The sequence below is a fragment of the Scardinius erythrophthalmus genome (genome assembly GCF_964197995.2).
Source record: "Scardinius erythrophthalmus genome assembly, chromosome: 2".
Taxonomy (NCBI): Eukaryota; Metazoa; Chordata; class Actinopteri; order Cypriniformes; family Leuciscidae; genus Scardinius; species Scardinius erythrophthalmus.
In genome coordinates, this window is record NC_138222.1 from 45,773,048 (window position 1) to 45,794,307 (window position 21,260).

General features: G+C 37.6%; 1 protein-coding gene across 2 annotated transcripts in view; it reads left to right on the forward strand.

Moving 5' to 3' along the window:
* Positions 1 to 20,992, forward strand: part of pde3b (phosphodiesterase 3B) — a 59,056-nt gene extending 38,064 nt beyond the window's left edge. The window contains exons 2-17 of one of the 2 annotated variants that reach the window (XM_081355932.1): positions 5,158 to 5,208; positions 7,716 to 7,964; positions 9,148 to 9,284; positions 9,766 to 9,872; positions 10,262 to 10,285; positions 10,575 to 10,794; positions 10,891 to 10,982; positions 11,085 to 11,248; positions 11,826 to 11,960; positions 12,322 to 12,433; positions 12,601 to 12,714; positions 14,035 to 14,234; positions 14,527 to 14,730; positions 15,774 to 15,935; positions 16,022 to 16,259; positions 20,326 to 20,992. In XM_081355932.1, coding sequence (XP_081212058.1) covers positions 5,158 to 5,208; positions 7,716 to 7,964; positions 9,148 to 9,284; positions 9,766 to 9,872; positions 10,262 to 10,285; positions 10,575 to 10,794; positions 10,891 to 10,982; positions 11,085 to 11,248; positions 11,826 to 11,960; positions 12,322 to 12,433; positions 12,601 to 12,714; positions 14,035 to 14,234; positions 14,527 to 14,730; positions 15,774 to 15,935; positions 16,022 to 16,259; positions 20,326 to 20,546 — 2,430 coding nt within the window. In that variant the 3' untranslated portion in view covers positions 20,547 to 20,992. The remainder of the gene's footprint in view (positions 1 to 5,157; positions 5,209 to 7,715; positions 7,965 to 9,147; positions 9,285 to 9,765; positions 9,873 to 10,261; positions 10,286 to 10,574; positions 10,795 to 10,890; positions 10,983 to 11,084; positions 11,249 to 11,825; positions 11,961 to 12,321; positions 12,434 to 12,600; positions 12,715 to 14,034; positions 14,235 to 14,526; positions 14,731 to 15,773; positions 15,936 to 16,021; positions 16,260 to 20,325) is intronic. The other variant, XM_081355933.1, reaches the window with a different exon arrangement.
* Positions 20,993 to 21,260: the final 268 nt, after the last annotated feature.

Genomic DNA, 21,260 nt, shown 5'->3' on the forward strand with positions numbered 1-21,260 from the left:
CAATTTAATGCATCCTTGCTGAATCAAAGTATTAACATTTTTTATTATTATTATTATTATTATTATTTATTACTAATACACCTCGATACAACTTAATTTATTAATAATGTATTTGTGTGTAAACATTACCTTTAAGATGAATAAATACTGTAGAAATGTAGTCTATAATTGCTCTATTGCATTACATATTATTAACGTATAGAAGCTTATTGTAATGTGTTACCGAAAAGAGCTTTCAAAACCAGCTTACAGTAACTACATGCTTGTCATTTCTTGTGTTGTATATCAGGCCATTGCTTCATTGTCCTTGATCGCAGATCATACAGTATTTGCCTATGAAAAAACTTCACCCAACTGTTTGCTGTATTTTAATCAATTAAAACAGGTTTCTCATTTTCATAAAATCATGACGTACTGACTGGTGTTTTCCCGCTCTGTCTCTATACCCGTGTCTCTGCATGTAAGGTGATACGAGTTCATCAGTGGTTGGTTTGTTGTTCTGCTTCACTGGCTGGTCTGTTGTGTGTTGATGAAGCTCTTGACTGGCTCTGTTGCTTTTATGATGCTGTTTGTGTTTGGCCAGCCCTGGTTGGCCTCTTGCTTTCGGATGGTGTGTGCAGTTATTTAACCAGTCAACTGAGATTCTCTCAAACACAAACATACAATGCTCTGATACTCTCTGTCTCACACCTCATCACTTTGATACTCTCATAATGACAATGTAGTAGTGCAAATCCTTTTTCTTTTTTCTTCATTTTTGTTGACTGCTCTTTTTTTATTTATTCTCATTGTCGGCACAGATCCCACATCATTTGTGTTAGCTTTGGGTTTACGTAAAAAGTATGATCACTTTGACCTTATGTAGGTGAATGTCTGCAGACTGGAGTCTATTTCGAGTGAACTACTTCAGTGTTGTAATGCAAATACTATATGACACATATTTCCCACAATGCACCTGCAGGTTATCTGTAAAAAAAAAAAACAGCACTCTCTCTTTTTGCCCGAAGGGTCTGATTAATTGAGTCTATTTGTACACGTACACGTACACGTACAAATACAGTACAATACAAATACACACAACGTCAGTGATGTTTTTTTTTTGGTCTAAATCGGTTCAGTTATAAATGTGTTAAATGCAATTCATGCTGACAGTGACTTAAATAGACCTCTGATAAGATGAACATGTTTTCATTAAAAATTCAATTTTGCTTTTTAAACTATATTGGGTGTAACCATCGTAAGATTCTAAATAATAACAAAACTTTCATTAAAAGAAAAGAAAATACACTACCGTTCAAAGGTTTGGGGGCAGCATTTTTTTTTTTTTAAGAAATGAAATAGTTTTATTCTGCAAGGCTGCATTAAATTGATCAAACGTGACAGCAAAGGCCATTTATTTTTTTTTACAAAACAATTCTATTTTAAATGGGCTGTTCTAGATCTAAAGGATCATGTGACACATGTGAAGAATGGTGTGCCATCACATTTGCATTGTAAAATATATGAAAATAAAATGTTAATTTATATTGTAATAATATTTAACAATATTACTAGTTTTACTGTATTTTATCTAATAAATGAAAACTTTGTGAGCATAAGAGACTTCTTTGAAAAACACTTAATATAATTTGACTTTAGATCTTTATTAAGGCTAGGTTAAGTTGTCAAATGGTGTAACCCTAATATGACTCAACAATATTCATAAATTATATTTGTAAAAAAAAAAAAAACTTTTTACCTTTCAAAATATTTTGTAAAACTTTTTTCTTTTAAATGGTGGTTGAGATTGTACATGTAGTGAAGGTAAGACAATATTCTTTTACTTTTTTACAGGTGTTTACACCAGTTGCATTTCAAGTGTGCCTCATGTAACCACTTGTGATCAGATTTCAAGGGGATTTCATGACTACATACATCAATGACTTCGTCAGAGTGTAGAAGGAAGATTTGCATGGTGTTCCTCTCAAATGTACATGCATTTTAATCTAAAAAAAAATACAGTGGAATACAGGAGTATCTGTATTGAGTGAATCTTAGCTGTGCTTCATTTGATATGCGTCACGTCAACATCCGTCTTTAGTCTTGTGAAGTTGTGTGTGTGTGTGTGTGTGTGTGTGTGTGTGTGTGTGCGTGTGCACTTTTCAAAAATGTTCTTTTCTTTTAAAGCTGCATGCACCTGGTGAAAAAAAACAACAACTTGTTTTGCTGTCTTTGATTGACAGGTATGTAGGCAGTCACATAACACTATTCAAAGGTTTGGGTTCTGTAAGATTTTGGAATGTTTTTGAAGAAGTCTCTTATGTTCACCACGGCTGCATTTATTTGATCACAAATACCGTTGAAAGAAAATTGTGAAAATATTACAATTTAAAGCAACTGTTTTCTTTATTAATTTGAATATATTTTATGTAATTTTTTCCTGTGATGGCAAAGCTCAATTTTAGCATCATTACTCCAGTCTTCAGTGTCACATGATCATTCAGAAATCATCCTGATATGCTGATTTGGTGCTCAAGAAACATTTATTATTATTATTATTATTATTATTTAGAATGAATATTGAAAATGGTTATGCTGCTTAATATTTTTTTGTGGAAAACATAATACTGATGTCTTTAAAAAGAAAGTAGAAAAGTAGGTTATAAAAAGCATTTTTTTTTGTAACAATGTAAAAGGCTTTACTATCACTTTTGATCAATTTAATGCATCCTTGCAGAATAAAAGTAATTCGTTCCTTTTTCAAGATATCTTAATGACCTTAAACTTTTGAACAGTAATATATCAGGACGAATTAGTTGAAAATGCACGTATTTGTAATGTAATCACAAATGTACGAATGTGGTTTGAGTGATTGCCTCACAAAATGTTTTGAACCTCATTTACATCTGAGTTTAGTGCTGTTCACTTCACGAAAACAGATCTTAATAGTTAATACCAGGCGCACCGGGATCTAAATTTTGTAAGAAATTCAAGGAAACAGGGTTATGAAACCAACCCCACCTTTATTGTTCTGGTAATCTCTGTTACGTCTGTGAAGTTTACTAGCTCAACAGACCGTAAAGAACAAAAGTAGAGAGATTTGATAACTCTGTGACATTGTGGGGCGTTCAGAGGGTTTGAGTCTATGTTTGTGTAGATAACAAGCTCTATGCCAAATGGTTGATTTGATGGAAACGTATCTGACCAGTGGCCATTTTTGACCCTCAAAACTCTGTATGTGAGAGAGTGTTGACTCCTCTGACACATCTCTCCTCCATCTATCTCCCGCCATCATGGTTGCCATGACGTTTGTGCTATTGTTTGCTGGCCTCTGTCAGGTTGCCATGGCAGTGCTTATTTGCCATACTAAATGTCTGATGGTGTTAAGCCGATGCTGACAGCTAACAGTGATCATATCTGGATGATCAGTGAAACATCTGAGTTGAGAGCAAAAGGCCATGCACTGTGTTGACATCATAAACAAATCCAGATCCAGGGATGGAACTGAGTCATTTAAACTCAAATGAGTCTTCATCTGTGTCTTGATGTGTATTCATTTGTTGTTGTGTTTTTATTTTTTAATGTATTGACTCAGTTTGCAGTCTCACAGATGAGTGTTTCCATCAGTTCCATCTGTTGCCCTCTGAGCCTCGTGCGTGTCGGATAAGTAAAAGTCTGTGGTCATGTCTTTGGACAGCTTTGAGTGCTGGTTTTAAAGATCAGAGCTGCTGCAAGTGACACATGACACGGCCAGCGCAGGTGCAAGCACTTCTGCTTCTCTGAGCCTCTTCTCTCACATGTCACCAGTACTCCCCCATGTGGTCAAACGCTGCTCTGCCATTCAGTTACAGTGACTTTCCGAGTTTAACATGGCGACCGCTCACACATGAGCCGTTGTTGGCCGAGAACTCTCTCGAACTCTGCTTGACTGATTATTTTAAGACTGTGACATGCCGCTGTTTTGATAATGAGGCTGAACTCTTGTTCATTTGTGCTTGCTTGGTTGTTAAAATATTTTTTGCCGACGTACCCTGAAAAGTTTTCCATATCCCCGAAAGAAAGGGCTTTATCTCTCTTTATTGTTGTAAACGGAAGTAAACCAGACTCCTTGGTGCAGAAAATGTAAAAATAAATGGGTTATAAATCCCTTAATCTTAAACAACATTTTTCTAATTCTTGTAAAAGTATTATACTTGAAGTCTTTCGATTAAAATGAGGCCATACAACTGCATGGAATATGTCCTTTTGAAAATTAATTTGTCACTCTGCAGCACTGCAAAAAATGCTATACGGTGATTTTCAAAAACGTATTTAAAACATATTAGTGATAGTAACTAAAATATACATTCTCATATACATTCATAGAATGTCAATTTTAACCAAAATATTGATATTGGAAAAATAAATGAACTCTTTCTTTTTTGTAACCTAGCCTAAAATGTCTCATATTTCATAAATTTGCTAAATGAAAAAAGTCATATTTAGCTGAATGCAATGCATAATGAAATCACATTTTATCAAATGTCTATTTAGTGTGTGAAGTGTGTGTGTTTTGTTTTGCCTTGTATTGTGACTTGTGCAAGTTTGCTTTAAAGTTTGGGTGTGTAATGGATTAGTTAAATTTTCAAAGAATGAGTTTGAGGTTTTTTTTTTTTTTTTTTTTTTTTTTTAACAGTGTAACTGTAAAAGTGGCTTTGCTACTTCATGATAGCAGAAAACAGGCAGAGTCTGTGACCTATCTCAGTGATAGTGTTGTGGGACTTGGCTTCTGTTGGGTGACTTTCCTCTGAGCCTGTGAGACAGATAACGTGGAAATGCAGTCAAATGACGTAGTTTGGCTAGATAAGATCTGTGAGCGCTATTGTTGACGTCTCATTGTGGTTAAAGTGGTTTTCTTTTCTTTTTTTTCTTTGCAAGCGCCAGAATGGTTTTCGTTTAGCAGCTTTCTGCTCGCAAAAAAACGTTGCTCAGGTGTTGACAATTTTCACTCCCACATCAAACTGTTGTACAAACCAATACTTAGAAAAGTGTTTATTTTTTAAATGCTTATAGGAACGTCAGCAACATAAAAATAACTAATTTAACTGCTTCTTTGTCTTAACTTTCCATAGGTTTTGAGCAGGGTGGCAGTTGTGAAAGAAATGTGCTTTAAAGAGCCTTTGTTTTTTGTCCTTTTAGATGATCCTGTGGGACTGGGACCTGAAACAATGGTACAAGCCACAATATCAGGTCAGTACTGCTCATGTTTAGCTTTTAACTAATCTGTGTATTTCAACACACACACACACACACACACACACACACACACACACACACACACACACACACACACACACACACACATATAGTATTATATTATTTTATTTGTATATTACATTATTAAATATATTATTATTTGTGTGCAAGATTTATTTTATGCTTTTTTATACAGCAGGATAATTATTATAATTGAAACTAAAACCATAAAATTACTTATAAAATAAAAAAACGATACTTTATTTCAGCTAGTTGATTTTCATTCAGATTAATTTGATGAACTGAAAAAAAAGAATACTAAAATAAAAACTATATAGACACACTTAAAAAAACTAAAACTTAAAATGTAAAAATGACAAACACAACAAAATTACTAAAACTAATTGAAATTACAGTGAAAACAGAAAATCTAATTCAAACTATTAATTAAAACTAATATAGTATCTCATCAATGATACTACAATAGCACTGATGTATAGTCAGGAATAAGAGTGTAATCTGTGTAGTCAGTCACATACAGACTTTCTGTCTGAAAGACCCTTCTATCGTCCATCTGAGGACCGTTTTTAGCCTGTTAGCATGCTGAGGCCTGTAGCCCCTCCATCTGCCCGCTGCTCATTACTGCGGCTGACCTGCGAGTGGATAACCCTCATCCTGGCTCACATAAAGCTTGCCAAATGACGTCAAAGCCTGGAGGAAGTGCTCGCTGTGCACTTTTACCACACACATGTGTGAGCACGCACACACGCGCAGGTCGCAGCAGTGCTTCCACTCTACTTTATTACTTTCATCAGAACCACCCCCTTCAAAAAAATGATGTAGGTTTGAATTAAATACAATCAATAAAATGAGCTCAGCATGTACGCACAAGGCCGAAGATGGATTAAAACTAGCTGAGTTTATAGATACACCCAGAGTTCTTCCTGCAATATCATTATGAACGGTTCCTTTTTTCCGCTGAGTGGATATCATCAAAAACTGTCTTTGCTACTTGGCTAGATTTATCAAATGGATGGCTCCGGGAATGAGTCATTCTTTGCTACAGTTACTACTCGCACAAGTCTGGAGCAGTGGGATGGCCTTCCTGTTGTTTAAACAGTAAAGCATGGTGCTAGCAATGGATTTGATTCCCAGGGAATGCATGAATTGATCAAATGTGCAGCCTGAATGCAATGTATGGAAAAAAACGTTAAAGGGATAGTTCACTTTGAAATTCATTTTTGATATGTTTTAGCTTACCTCAAGGGCATCCAAGATGTAGGTGTCTTTGTTTCCGCAGTAGTTTCAATTTTGATATTTTTTAGGTCAAACCGTTCTTGTCTGTCAGTCATATAATGCAGGTCTGTGGTCACTGTCTCAAAACACAAGCACAGAGTCCAAATTAAAACAATTCCCCATCGTCCAAATGAAACAATTCCCCATCATAAGTACACATTGATGGCCTAAGACACGAAACGAGCGGTTTGTGTGAGAAAACGAACAGTATTTATATAGTTTTTAGCTCTTGAAAACAGCACACGTCCAAATGGTCTGACGGCGCGGGCGAGTATAGATGTATACATAGATGTCGCCTTGGCTACTGCAGTTCATTGGAACGAAACCGTAGCAAAGCGACATCTAGTGTATATATCTATGCGGGTATAGATGTATACACTAGATGTCGCCTTCGCTACTGCAGTTCATTGGAACGAAACCGTAGCCAAGGCGACATCTATGTATACATCTATACTCGCCCGCGCCGTCAGACCATTTGGACGTGTGCTGTTTTCAAGAGCTAAAAACTATATAAATACTGTTCGTTTTCTCACACAAACCGCTCGTTTCGTGTCTTAGGCCATCAATGTGTACTTATGATGGGGAATTGTTTCATTTGGACGATGGGGAATTGTTTTAATTTGGACTCTGTGCTTGTGTTTTGAGACAGTGACCATAGACCTGCATTATATGACTGACAGACAAGAACGGTTTGACCTAAAAATATCAAAATTGAAACTACTGCGGAAACAAAGACACCTACATCTTGGATGCCCTTGAGGTAAGCTAAAACATATCAAAAATTAATTTCAAAGTGAACTATCCCTTTAACACTTTGGTTTAGGGTCCAATTCTCACTATTAACTAGTTGCTTATTTGCATGCATATTTGTAGGATATTGGCTGTGTATTAGTACTTATAAAGCACACATTATTCTCCTCTTAATCCTACCCAATACCTAAACTTAACAAATACCTTACTAACTATTAATAAGCATTAATTAGGAGATAATTGAGGGAAAAGTCATAGTTAATAGTAAATAGTGAGAATTGTAATCTAAAGTGTGACCAAATTTTTTTTGCCAAATGTCAATGTTTGAAATCTCACTACTTCTAAGTTACCACAAGGAGGCAGTATAAGTCCCATAAACAGATAAGTTTGAGGTAAATTGCTGCTTAATTTTTGCATTCTATGGATGTTGTAATATGTGCTCTGTGTGTGCTTAGGGTGCAGTGAGTGGGAATGGCGTGGATCTATCTGTGATAAACGAGGCCAGGAACCTGGTCTCAGACCTGCTGATGGACCATTCTCTCTCACCCCACGTCCTCTCCTCACTGCGCAACGTCAGCAGCCTCATGGGAACTTTCTCTGGGTCCTGCCGACCACGGGTCAACCCCTTCACACCCTTCCCCGGCTTCTACCCCTGTGCTGAGATAGAAGACCCCTCAGAGAGATTAGAGAGAAAGACACTGAAGGTAGGTGAGCAGCAGTGTTGGGGAAGAGACTCTGAAACTACAAGTTACTCATAATTTGAAGTAGTTCAGGTCAAGCTAAACTTTTGGAAAAGCAGAATGCAGCTTCTATATTGAAGCTACTCAAGGGCCAGTAGTTACATATATAGATATAAACGTATATAATGATTATAATTAATAAATAAGAACACCAACTATAACAATAGGTGCCTGTGCATCTTTGGTACTTGGCCCCTAATTATAATGATTTTATAATTGAATGTATTTTTCTATGCACTGGTATTATGGCCAATACTAGTAAGCTGATAATTATATACATGTTATGGCCGATAACTGACAAAAAGATTATACATTTGAAAATACTAAAAAGTAGAATCAGTTGTTTTAAATGCTTTTAGGCATCGCATTTTAAAATGTACTATGATAAATGGATGTTCATTCTGAGATTTGCACTTATTAGTGTAATGCATTTAAAATAGTCCTTTTAGTCTGAGAAAATATGGGAAATTAGAATGCACAATTAAATTTAGAATATCGGCCATTATATATCCAGTATGGACTGATGCCATTAAATTAAAAAATGTTATGTCAGCTGAAAACTCATATGGTACAAATATACACTACCATTCAGTTTTGGGTCAGTATGAATTAAAAAAAAAAAAAAATGAATACTTTTTATTCAGAAAGGTCACCGAAAAAAAAAAAATTCTATTTCAAATGATTTCAATTTCAAATAAATGCTGCTCTTTTAGTGGTCTTTTCATCAGAGAATCCTGAAGATAAAAAAAAAATTCACTGGTTCTACAAACATTTTTCTGAAGGATAATGTGACACTGAAGACTGGTGTAATGTCTGAAAAATAAGCTTTTCCATCACAGGAATGAGTTACATTTCAAAATAAATTAAAAAAGAAAACTGTTATTTTGAATTGTACTAATGTTTCACAGTAATAATTTAGGAGAGTGTTTTGAAATATTGCCTCAACTCAGGGCTAAGTGCGCAATACCATGGGACATTAGGATGGTTTTTGGTTCGATCCCTTCAAGTAGTAATCCATGAGCCATCACTGTTGTGCCCTTGAGCACAGTTGTTTCCTAGGTAGCTCCAAAGGGATTTTCTCTGTAACAGGTGTACTGTAAGTCACGTCTGCTTATTGAGTACTTACTAAACGACTGTGTACTTTCAGGGTCTGAGCAGCAGGAACAGTCTCCCTACCCCTCAGCTGAGGCGCAGTTCAGCCTCTTCTTCTCTGCCCCCAATGGAGTCTGCCTCCTCACGCTGGGAACGAACCAATGGAAAGAGATCTCTCTCTGAGCTCAGCAGGTCAGGCCTCACGACTACACTCTTTACAGACCTTAGTGTACTCTCTGTACTCCTCTAGGGCGGACAAGGACAGGAACACAAGTAGTCGTCACCAAATGTGATTATAATATCATGAAATGTTTTTGTAAGGCCATAGTGTTAATATTTTATTTGGACAATGTGCTTTCTGTAATTTTACTGCTTGTCCTCAAGGTGGCAGTGTTAAAAAGAAATTTGTCAGCAGCTGGTTTTAGAATCTCTAAAAGAAACTTCATCTAAAGTAAATTGACATCACTTGTCCCTTGCATAATTATTAAATATTTCAATTTATTAAATCACTTAATTGTGCTTTCAGCTCTCAATCAAAGTGTAGTAATCTCAGCTTTGTTTTAGTTAACATATTTTGCAATTTTAAAATGAATTGGACAGATTTTCTCCCATACTTAGCACTGGGCCTAAACATAGGTGACTTGACTTCTATGCTTTTCCCCTCCCCTTACAGCCAGAGTTGTGTTTCTAATGGGCCCAACAGCAACTTGCTGACTATACCTAAACAGAGATCATCCTCCGTCACCCTCTCCTACGGCCACACTGTACCCAGAAGACCAGGTCAGCACCAACCAAGAGTGAAATAACCTTCCCTTCATATAATTTTTTGTGCAAAAAAAATATATGAGATTAGTCAGGGTGATTTAGATGGCTTTATTGCAACAGCTATATCCTCTTGTTGGCAAATGAAAAACAAGGATGTCTTAGTAGATATTTAAAAAAAAAAGGACTATGCAACACCTGAGCCAAGGTCTTCGAAATCTAATTATTATTTTTTTAGTGTCTATATTATAATGTATAGTCTACATTTATGTATTCTACATGTAAGTCAATCTAAAGAGTTTTAATAGTATGTAACAATCCTATTTTTTAAGGTTTATAAATGTATAATGACACATAATGACCCAAACACACATGCATGAGGGTCCTTTCTACTTGTTTTGTTGCAGGTCGACAAAATGGCTACCTGTACAGTATGTTGATTACACATCATTTATTTAATTGGACAGACAAGCAATGATAATAGATTATTGCCAACATTTCTTTTTCAAGAATTTCAGTATGTTTCAGTATGTTAATGAGACCTTTACAGACCTTTAGCAGTCTCTGTACAATTACACCACCTTGACTTAAAGCCCACAAAAATTCTGAAATGGACACATATGTTTATCATAGCAGTGCATCTGATTATTTCTGTATATATTACTTCTTTTTTTTTTTTTGATAACTTAGTAGATTTTTTTTTCTCATATATATATTTAGGTGCTTCTCCCAGCCTGAGCCCTGTCAGTTCCCCGAGTCACAGTCTCTCTGCTGCTTCCGGCTCGTCTCTGGTCACACGCTCTCCGGTGGAGTTCCCAGACACTGCTGATTTCCTCACCAAGCCTAGTGTCAACCTGCACAAACCGCTGGGCTACACGCTGAGCTCACCCGATTTCCAGCAACCGTATCGGGGTCATGTCTCGGCCTCCTTGTGCACCAGGTACTGTAACTTCTAGAACCCTTTCCCTATTCTCTCTGACGAGTAGTCCAATGAAGCTGCACCTCATAAGATAAATAATTAATTGTATTTTTTTAGTTGTGGCCGACAGATGCTGAAAGGTGTGGCCAATGTGGAAATGGGTGAGGGCCATCATCCAACAGCCAATGAGATGCAAAGAACACGCTCAGGTAAAGTTATTAAGCTATTTCAGGAATATATAGGAATATAGTCATTCCTGAGTCCATCCTTTGGTTTAACGCTCAAAATTATGCTTTTGCTTGCTTGTTTAGCTGAAGTAGCAGAGTATGGTGGGGAAAACCTGATCCGAGAGGAGAGCGTGGAGGCTGAGTCTCAGGAGGAAAGGACTCCAGACACAGTGGAGGAAAAGCTAAATAGCCAGACCGAGGAAGAGGAACAGACCTCCAGTACAGAGCAGACCTCATTGGACTCTGAGGTAAAGCGCACACACGGTGAACTGCACTTTATCCCCACATGGTTTCATTATATTAATGTCTAAAACATTGCCTCAGGAACTGAAATCAAGATCCAGTGTTGCTTGTGGACAAGTAATTTTAATTTATTAAGTGCTGTTTCGCCTTAGAAAGCCCCACAAGAGAAGAGCTTTTCTTTCACGTAACCTCAAATGCCCTCGTCTCGATTCCACCGCTCTCCCGCTCCTTTTATTGGCCAATCTGGCAGTTGTTAAAGTGGCCAGCTGTTGAACAAGCCGAGCTGAGTTTAGAAGAAGAGTGCTTATTTGCATTCCCATACTTTAACGTTGTTATGTGGTTGATGGATTTATAGCTGTGGCTCTTGAGTGGATCTCTCCTCAAACTCTCGGTTTATTGTTCTGCTCAAAGGGGTCTACAGTAAGAGCGTGTGAGGACAACATCAATTTAGCTGACTTAGTAAAATATTTTCGTTGTTATCACTGGGAAAGTGGCCAGGCATGACTTTTTCTGTAAGACTAAGCTGAGATTACTGCAAAACCTTCTACCTTCTGTCTGCTGACTGTGATTGATCTCTGGCAGGGAAATGAGGAGTTCAGGTTGGACTCTATGTTGGTGGAGCATGAAGCACTCATGGAAAAGATCAACACCTGGAACTTCCAGATCTTTGAGCTGATGGACATTACGGGAGGGAAGACTGGCAGGATTCTCAGCTATGTTAGTGCTTTGTAATTCCAAATATTAAGCCCAGCATTAAAAAAATCCTATTGACATGATGAAGCTAATGAAATGCCTGTGTTCTGGAAATCAGCATTAGTCAAATTGAGAGTTTTTTCATCACTTTGGTGGAAAACATGGTTCTCTTTTAGATAATTAAAACCATTCCCGTTTCGTTAAATCCAACCAATTACACACTTTTATTGTCTGATCTGATGTGAATGGCATTTCATAGATTTAGCTGGATGTAATGCTAGTGGTCTCTCTCAGCACTGCGTGCCAATAAACATGAATCTGCAGGGACTCAATGGCTCACTGCTTGTCTTGTCTTAATGAAGTTCTGTTTGTTACATTCTCTCAGGTGGCGTACACTTTGTTCCAGGACACGGGTCTGTTCGAAATCTTCAAAATCCCTGTGCGGGAATTCATGACGTACTTTTGCGCTCTGGAGAACGGCTATCGTGATATCCCCTGTGAGAAAAAAAAAATCTTGTTAAAGTTAAACTTGAAAACTGGGTTAGAATTGTTCCAGTATTTCTCAAATTGGACCACAGTGCAGATTTGTGTCATGTGAAACTGAGAACGTTGGAAATGATTCCAGCGAAGCGTTAATGTGTTATTTTATCTGCTCTCCACTCAGATCACAACCGGGTCCATGCCACTGACGTCCTTCATGCAGTGTGGTATCTTACCACCCAGCCAATCCCAGGATTTCAGCAGATCCATAATGAGCATGTCACAGGAAGTGATACAGGTACAACTGTGCTCTCATACTCCATTACAGTTTTGCCATCAAGAAACTTTGAGGTATGTGAGCGTTACTGAGGCGGGGTGGTATAGTGGACTGGTATCTGAAAGGTTGTATGTTCAAATCCCACAATGACCGATTCATGGTCTACCATCATTGTGCCCTTGGATAAGGTATTGGATGAAACTTTAATATAGGGTACATGATGGACAGATTCAGGTTAGAGCATCTGTTTCCTCAGTTAGGCCTCTAATTATATTTAGCATAGCTCCTGATCCATTAGAAATAAATTAGAGGCCGTTGCTCAGTCTTCGTTATTCCAGCCAGCGGCGCAAATGCTGTCCGATTAGAAATCGTCTGTTGCGATTGAGATCTGAGGTGGCTGCTGGCTCAGCATGTCCGGGGCTTATTTTAAGTCTGCTGATGGCCCTTGTAATTTCTCAAATGGAGTTCACTCTGACTCACTCTGCTGCTGTTCCACGCAGGAGCCATCTCTGGCAAGCAGAGGTGTTGAATCACACTGAGACCAGTGACTTCACTAGCTGGCTCAAGTACAGAGTTACAAAATATTCCAAAATCTTTGGGAAAGAGATGGTGGAGTATGATTTCAGTGTATTTGGTTTCCGGTTAAAACATTCAGCTTAATTGCAGCCTTTTGGCGTGTTTGATTCTCTTATTTCATTAGTGATGTTTAAGGCCTTTGCACTCCAATTTGGAATTAGCAACACATCACACATGCTTGAATATAAACAAATAATAAACTGACCTGTTTCTTTTTTGGCAAGTTTTTTCATTTGCTGAACATATTTCATATAGTTTATATATGGTATTGTATTAATATAGTCATTTAGTTATACAGGTTTTTTTTTTTTTCAGTATCGGTCTATATTGGATATGTTTGGCCAATATTGCACATGCCCATTTCCCCTGGTTTTTCCATAGATTACTTTTTCTGTCATCTAAAACTCACTTAAAGATAATCTTTAAAAACACTAATAATTTAAACTGTTAAATGTGATCTTATACAGCAAAGGAAATTTTGATTTCATTTTGAAATCTGCTTATTATAATGTTGTGATGTCTAAATTCACTTACAGCATTAAATAAATTGAGTTTTCAGTATTATTATTGGCTAATCACGTGATAATTTTCACCATTCAAAATGTGACTTATCGGCTAATTCACAGTTTTAAAACGAAGCAAGCTGCGTGTGTCAACTAGGTGGTGTAAGATACTGTAATGATTTAGGAATGGACTGTCACCTGGAATGGATGTGTAATAGTGTTTCATCACTGGTTTTACATGGTCATTTTTTGTTTTTATTAGATTCGGACAGTGGAATTTCCCCAGGTAGGGTGGCATATGCCACGTCCAAAAGCTCCTCGTTTTCGGATGACAGTTACGGCTGTCTGGCCTGGAATGTCCCTGCGCTGGAACTCATGGCACTATATGTAGCAGCTGCTATGCATGACTATGATCACCCTGGTCGCACAAATGCCTTTCTCGTAGCCACTAATGCTCCTCAGGTTAGTAAAAGAACTATGTGTTTTTTTTTTGTTTTTTTTTTTTTTTGCAGTTTAGAAGAACTATGGATTTTGTATAGTTAAATTCGTTCTGAACAGCTTATGAACAGTTTTGTTTATTGAGTTTTCACACTTTTGTGTCAAGAAGTGAAGCCACCCCATCTTTATCAGAAGCATATGATTTTATGAGCATGGAACTTCTCGACTCATGCATACTGTTACTCTCTTCTTCCCTCTTTCTTTCCCTGTTTCCATCTCACCACACACAAACACACACACACACTCTCTCACACAGGCGGTGTTGTATAATGACCGTTCGGTTTTGGAGAACCACCATGCAGCCTCTGCCTGGAGCCTGTTTCTTTCCCAGCCTGAGTTCAACTTCCTGTGCAGCTTGGACCATGTTGAGTTTAAGCGCTTTCGGTTCCTAGTGATCGAGGCCATCCTCGCTACAGACCTGAAGAAGCACTTTGACTTCCTAGCAGAGTTTAATTCTAAGGTAGGTAGTAGGAGTGCACTGATATGGTATCAATTACCAATATCAATAATCAGTAACGAGCACAACAGCTTGTTGTGGCCCAATACCAATAAATACAATTTACATTTTGGTAAATCTGTCATTGGAAAGGCCTCAGCTAGTCGAATGAAACAAGCATACTTGTTTCACTTGCAAACTACGGTAAGTATCTTAATGTAAAACGGCAAATATGTATTAGAACAGAAAACATCCTTGTGTTAAAAAAACAGATGGATAGAGTAACAGAGTGAACAATTTCTGTTATTCCACTTTTGGTATTAATGATAATTTTATTTTTGCGAATAATACTTTGGCTGCCGTGCATCTTGGATCTTGCATCTGGTCAAAAACAGGAAAAGTCAACATGAACAGACTTGTGCTCATTTATTATCAATTATTATGGGAGCTCAATTAATTAATAGCAGTTGTTATTATTATCAATTTGGAAAACAGTTTTTGCTTCTTAATATTTTGTGGAAACCATGATGCTTTTTTTTCTGGATACTTTGAATAGAAAGTTCCAAAGAACAGCATTTTTTTTTAAACATTTTGTAACATTTTAAATGTCTTTTCTGTCACTTTTGATCAATTTAATGCATCCTTGCTGAATAAAAGATTCTTTTTTTTAATCCAAGCTTTTGAACGGTAGTGTACGGTTTACACAAAAATATTAAGCAAAAACTTTTCAAAATTGATTATAAGAAAAAAATTTCTTTAGCACTAAATCAACATAAAAGATATTTCAGAAGGATAATGTGACACTGAAAACTGGAACAATGGCTGCTGACAATTCAGCTCTGTCATCACAGGAATAAAGTAAAATAAAATATATTCAAAACATTTTAAATAATAATTTTAAATTGTAATAATATTTAACAATATTACTTTTTTACTGTATTTTTGATTAAATAAATACAGCTTTGGTGAGCTTTAGACTTTTTTTCAAAAATCGTCATTACCTGTCTACTGTAGAAAATGGTGCTTTCTTATGGTTAATCCTCTGATTGATATTTTTCTTTTTTCAGGTTAATGATGTGAATAGTCCAGGCGTCGACTGGACTAATGAAAATGACAGGTTGTTAGTGTGCCAAGTGTGCATTAAGCTGGCAGATATCAATGGGCCAGCCAAAGACCGCAGCCTTCACCTCAAATGGACAGAGGGTATCGTCAATGAGTTTTATGAGCAGGTATGTCCTATTCACTTTATTACACAACTTCAACTGCGGCAACATGAGTTCAACATTTGTGCGTTTTTGCATTTCTGTCTTTATAGGGTGACGAGGAAGCCAATCTAGGATTACCCATCAGTCCTTTCATGGACCGCTCGGCACCACAGTTAGCAAAGCTGCAGGAGTCTTTTATCACGCACATCGTTGGGCCTCTTTGTAACTCCTATGATGCTGCAGGCCTGCTGCCAGGATACTGGATTGATGAGGAAGGCTCTGACGATGAAGAGGACACAGAAGACATTGAAACGGAAGATGAAGAGCTGGATGAGGATCTTGAACCAAGTATGGCTATACACTTGTGCTCATAAGCAGTGTTGGTGGTAATGCATTACCAGTTACACAAGTTACGTAATTAGATTACTTTTCAAGTAACTAGTAAAGTAATGCATTACTTACAGATTTACAACATAATATGCGAGTTGCTTTATTATTAACAATAAACAAGCCAGAATGTGAACATGAATACATGTGACAAATTCAATATCCCAACTCAACCTCCCTCTCCCATCCTGCTTAACCATGTGGTCTCTTTACAATGGGATCCATACTAGGTAGATAACATCACAGAAAAAAACAAAGTCACAGGAATTATGAAAAATAAATTACAGGAATACAAAAAAAACAAAACGGATAAGGTGGTAGGGTATTTATTCTTGAGTCCTGGTCATTGTTATTTGCAATATACTTGGAAATCTTCTCAGCAGCTATAGTCCAGATCTTTAATGTAGAGGATGTTGAGGAATTTTGTGCAAAATTCACCGGAGCCGTGGATATTTCTAACATTATAATGTCCTGGAGTTGTGTCAACCACTTGTTAATATCCAGGGTGTGTGGTGGGAGCCAGTATTGGCCAAAATAGAATTGTCTTTCAGTCGGGGTTCAGCAGTATAGAAAAAAGTCAATCGTTTTTGATAAGGCTCAGTCCAAAATGTATAAAGTAGAAGTCAAAACGATGTCTTTTAAAAGGTGAAAATATTGCCACATACGTGATTACCTCCTCTATTTCAAGATCTCTTTCCCACGTTTGCAATATGGACAAGCGTTTTTCTTAGACTTTCCCGTACAACCAAGAGATCTAGTGTCTGGAAGGGGACATTTCAAACCAAGCAATGATCAGATGTGTGGTGAGCAGTTTTCCCCAAGGCACCCCGTAGGCCTTCATAGCCGACCTGAGGTGCAGATACAAAAAGAGGGAAGAGGGTTCTGTTCCATTCCGCTCACACAGTTCTTGAAAGGTTAACATGCATTCAGGACCAGAAATATATTTCAGCATATAAATGTCCTACTGCGTCCAGCCTCTGGAGAAAAATGGTGCACTTCCCGAACATATATTATTATTATTATACCAGATAGGTGTATGGGTGTGCCAAATATAAGAGTTATGAATAAACAATGTCCTTCGGTTTAATGTTAACTATTGTGTTGGCCTTTTGGACCAAAGGCTTACATACATTTTTTGCTGTTCAACCTAGAGAACAGAACGTCTGGTTTGCCTGCTAAGCTCTCCTCTATCTCTCTCCAAGGAACCCTGGAAAGTGGGTTGAGCCAAACCTTAATGCATTTTATTCGAAAGGCCCTATGGTAAAATTCAAAATTCGGGAGCACTTATGTTTTGCATGCAGCAATTCCTTAAATTTAGGGATTCAGGAGTAAGTGCAGAGGTGTTGTGTGTGCTGTGTAAACATGACGGTTATTGTAGTTCTAGACTAAACGTGAGCATGCATTTACTCATCTCACTTGCACAAAAACAGATTGAGTATTCCTTAAAATGAATAAGAATTGTGAAATACAAACTCAGAATATTAAGCAAACCTGCAGTGATGAAATATTTTACATACTACATAATACAAAATACTTAACATACTGTATTTAATCTTAATTTATTAGTCTTTGCTGCTGACATTTGATGATCCAATTCAACCCCAATAAGCAAAAATGACTTTACTTTACTTTAAACATCACATTTGCATTTAATTTATTTATTTTGCTGAAGTAAGAGCATTGAACTTTATTCTGCATCATATTCTTCTGCAATCCAGAATGGCAGCACAGCTGAAAGGTTTTTTTGAGCCACGTCCTCTACTGGACAGGAGAGAACATGCGTTTGCTTCAGCCTGAGGCTTATTATGACCGCTGCTAGCATAGCTAGCGAAAGCGGTCATATAGGGATTGTCAAAGTTTTTTTTTTGTTTGTTTTTTTGTTTTTTCATCTACTGAATTTTTCGTCAACGATACCAGGGACACCGAAACACCGGGGAACATGAAATTTGGTGGCCATGTAGCCCCACTAGACTTTTACGGAAAAAATTTGTTTGGTCCCCGGGGGCCACTCCCCCCCCCCCCCCCCCCCCGCGCGCTGGGCCCCCCCAAACCCAAAAAATGCAGTTTTTCCTAAATAACTACCTGAACCGTGGCACCAAGGATGAAGAAATTTTTATGGTATGTTGCTCTTAAGGGCCCACATCAACCTAGCCCATAATCACTCATTTGTGATTTGCGCCCCTCCCATAAAAAATGAAAATGCAATATTATTCTGCTTTAATCGCCCCTATCTTCAGTTAAGATGTTCAGAACTGCACCATATTTCATGTGTATGATTAACTTGACATCCTCTGGGGGTATCCTCTGCTAAGTTTCGTAGAATTTCATCCATGGGGGGGTATAAAATAAATTCATTTATGTGCACATTTAGTGACTGTACACTCATCGGCCTGTAGATGGTGCTGTTGAGCGAAGGGTTGCTGGTTTAGGATGATACTGTCACACACACACATGCAGGAATACAAACAAACACAAGCATGCACACACACTGACATCCACACGCACAGACACACACCCATACACACACATACAAATCCACATGCACAGACACACACACACACACACACACACACACACACACACACACACACACACACACAGACACACACACACACACACACACACATACACACACATACACAAACACACACACACACGCACGCACACACACACAAACACACACGCACACACACACAAACACACAGACAGACAGACAGCACACACACACACACACACACACACACACACACAGACACAGACACACTCATACACAAACACACATACACACACACACACACACAGACAGACATGCACATACTACTACTTTTTTTAGGTATCAGCAATATACCCGATTTACCAATACCCAATGTGTTATGCTTGGGCAGTATACTAATGAGGTGGGTGGGACATGTTTCATGCCATGTTAGATCACATCCTGAGAGTCTACGCTTTCAGAAAATATATAGTTTATATAGTTGAATCAGTTTTCTCTTCATGGTACAGACCAAAATGTATTATGTGTACACTTTCTTCACCTAAATCCATAAAATCCCATTAATTTTTTCACCTAAATCCATAAAATCCCATTAATTTCAATGGGAAATTTACTTAAGTGTTCTACTAGGTACAGTGGGAATGAGTTTAATTTTGTTAACATTGTTTTTTTAAAACTCTGGGACCAGGGCTACAAGATAAAACCACTTTTTTGGGGAATTTTTTTTTTTTTATTTCAGTAAAACACAACAAACCCATGCCAAAGTCAGATAACTGACTTTTACCATCAACAGGCACCTCAACCGTTTGGTAGAGGTTTGTAGAAATTGTCTGTGAATTATTAAACAAACTGCCGATGTAGCATGAAAAAGACTTGCTTGAACACAATAAGTGTGTTTTTGAAACTCAATTTTGTAATACATTATGTAAGGAAAACCACTGTTATGGATGTGACGTTTTCACATTATGGATGTTAAGTGTCTAAACTAATGACTTTTGATATAAAACTTAAATAGTAATGGCAAATAATTACAAAACTCTAAATTATCCATGATCCACAGGAATACTCCAGACAGTCTTTTAAAATATACAACTTATATACATAAACACGCAATACAGCCAAATTGCTCCACGTCATTTATTTTTGTGGAAAGCCAGTGCAGGCCTGAGCGGCGGTCATATTTTGTACCGCCATGCGGTACATCTAGTTCATTTCACTTTTGGTGTGAAAGGGCCTTTTCACAAAAAATAGAACTTTTTTGTTTTTTTCTTTTTCTTTCCAGCCCAGATGAGAACAAGTAATGCAAACGTAACATAATGCAATAATTTCCATAAAAAGTAACTAAGTAAAGCAATTAGTTACTTTTAGCAACTAACGCAATATTGTAAGGCATTACTTTTAAAAGTAACTTTTTCACCAACACTGCTCATAAGTTTACATAGCTCTTGTAGAATCTGTAATAATGAGAGAATGCTTTCCCCCCAAAAAACTTCAGCTTAGATGTTGCACACACTAATCGTGTTTTCCTTACAGAGAGGAGGAAGGGTCGACGTCGGTTGTTCTGCAACATCATGCAGCACTTAACAGAGAACCACAAGGTGTGGAAAAAGACCATCGAAGAAGAGGAGAAGGCCAAAGAGCTGGAGACACAGCAGCAGCAGCAATCCGAGAGCCCCAGCCTTCCTCCATCCACCTCTTCCTCCGATGACATTCAGGTCATCCAAGAGGAGACAGAGGAGGAGGAAAGGCAGTAGCAAGAGGAGAAGGTCAAGAAATGAAGCTCATTGGGCTTAAACGGAGGGGGTGACCCCTCCCTCTCCTTCACCTACACAAACACACACATTGACACCCAGAGGAAGACCCTAGCGGATCTCCCCATGCTGAAATTCGTCACTGTGCCGACACTCTGAAGCTAATGCAGTTCACATTGTGTTGAAAAAAAGGCCTTACTACTGTGAGAGGACCCTTTGGTGGGAACCCCACTCCTATGCACTTTCACCCCATGGAGAATCAGCGGAGAACGAACAGAGCTTTGAAGACGCAGAATCGTGTTATGAGATTAAAACGAGACCGAGAAGAAAACAGGCAGGGGAGAATCGTGCCATCCATGGTTACCTGGCTGTGATGCTGCCTTCAACGTAGAGCTCTTATCTCTCCCGTAGGTACTTAAGTCAAATAGGACACGAAAAAAGACTCTGGGAAAAAAACAAGAGACAATGACATAATTGACACCCGTTACCAAAGCGAACAGTTCAAAAACATAAAGACTACAACTGATGCCTTTTCAGGCTCAGTGTCAGGAAGCATAACTCAAAATGTGCCTGTCTGAACTTTATATATATATATATATATATATATATATATATATATATATATATATATATATATATATATATATATATATATATATATATATATATATATATATATATATATATATATAGTTTGTTTTTATTTTTCTTGTGGTC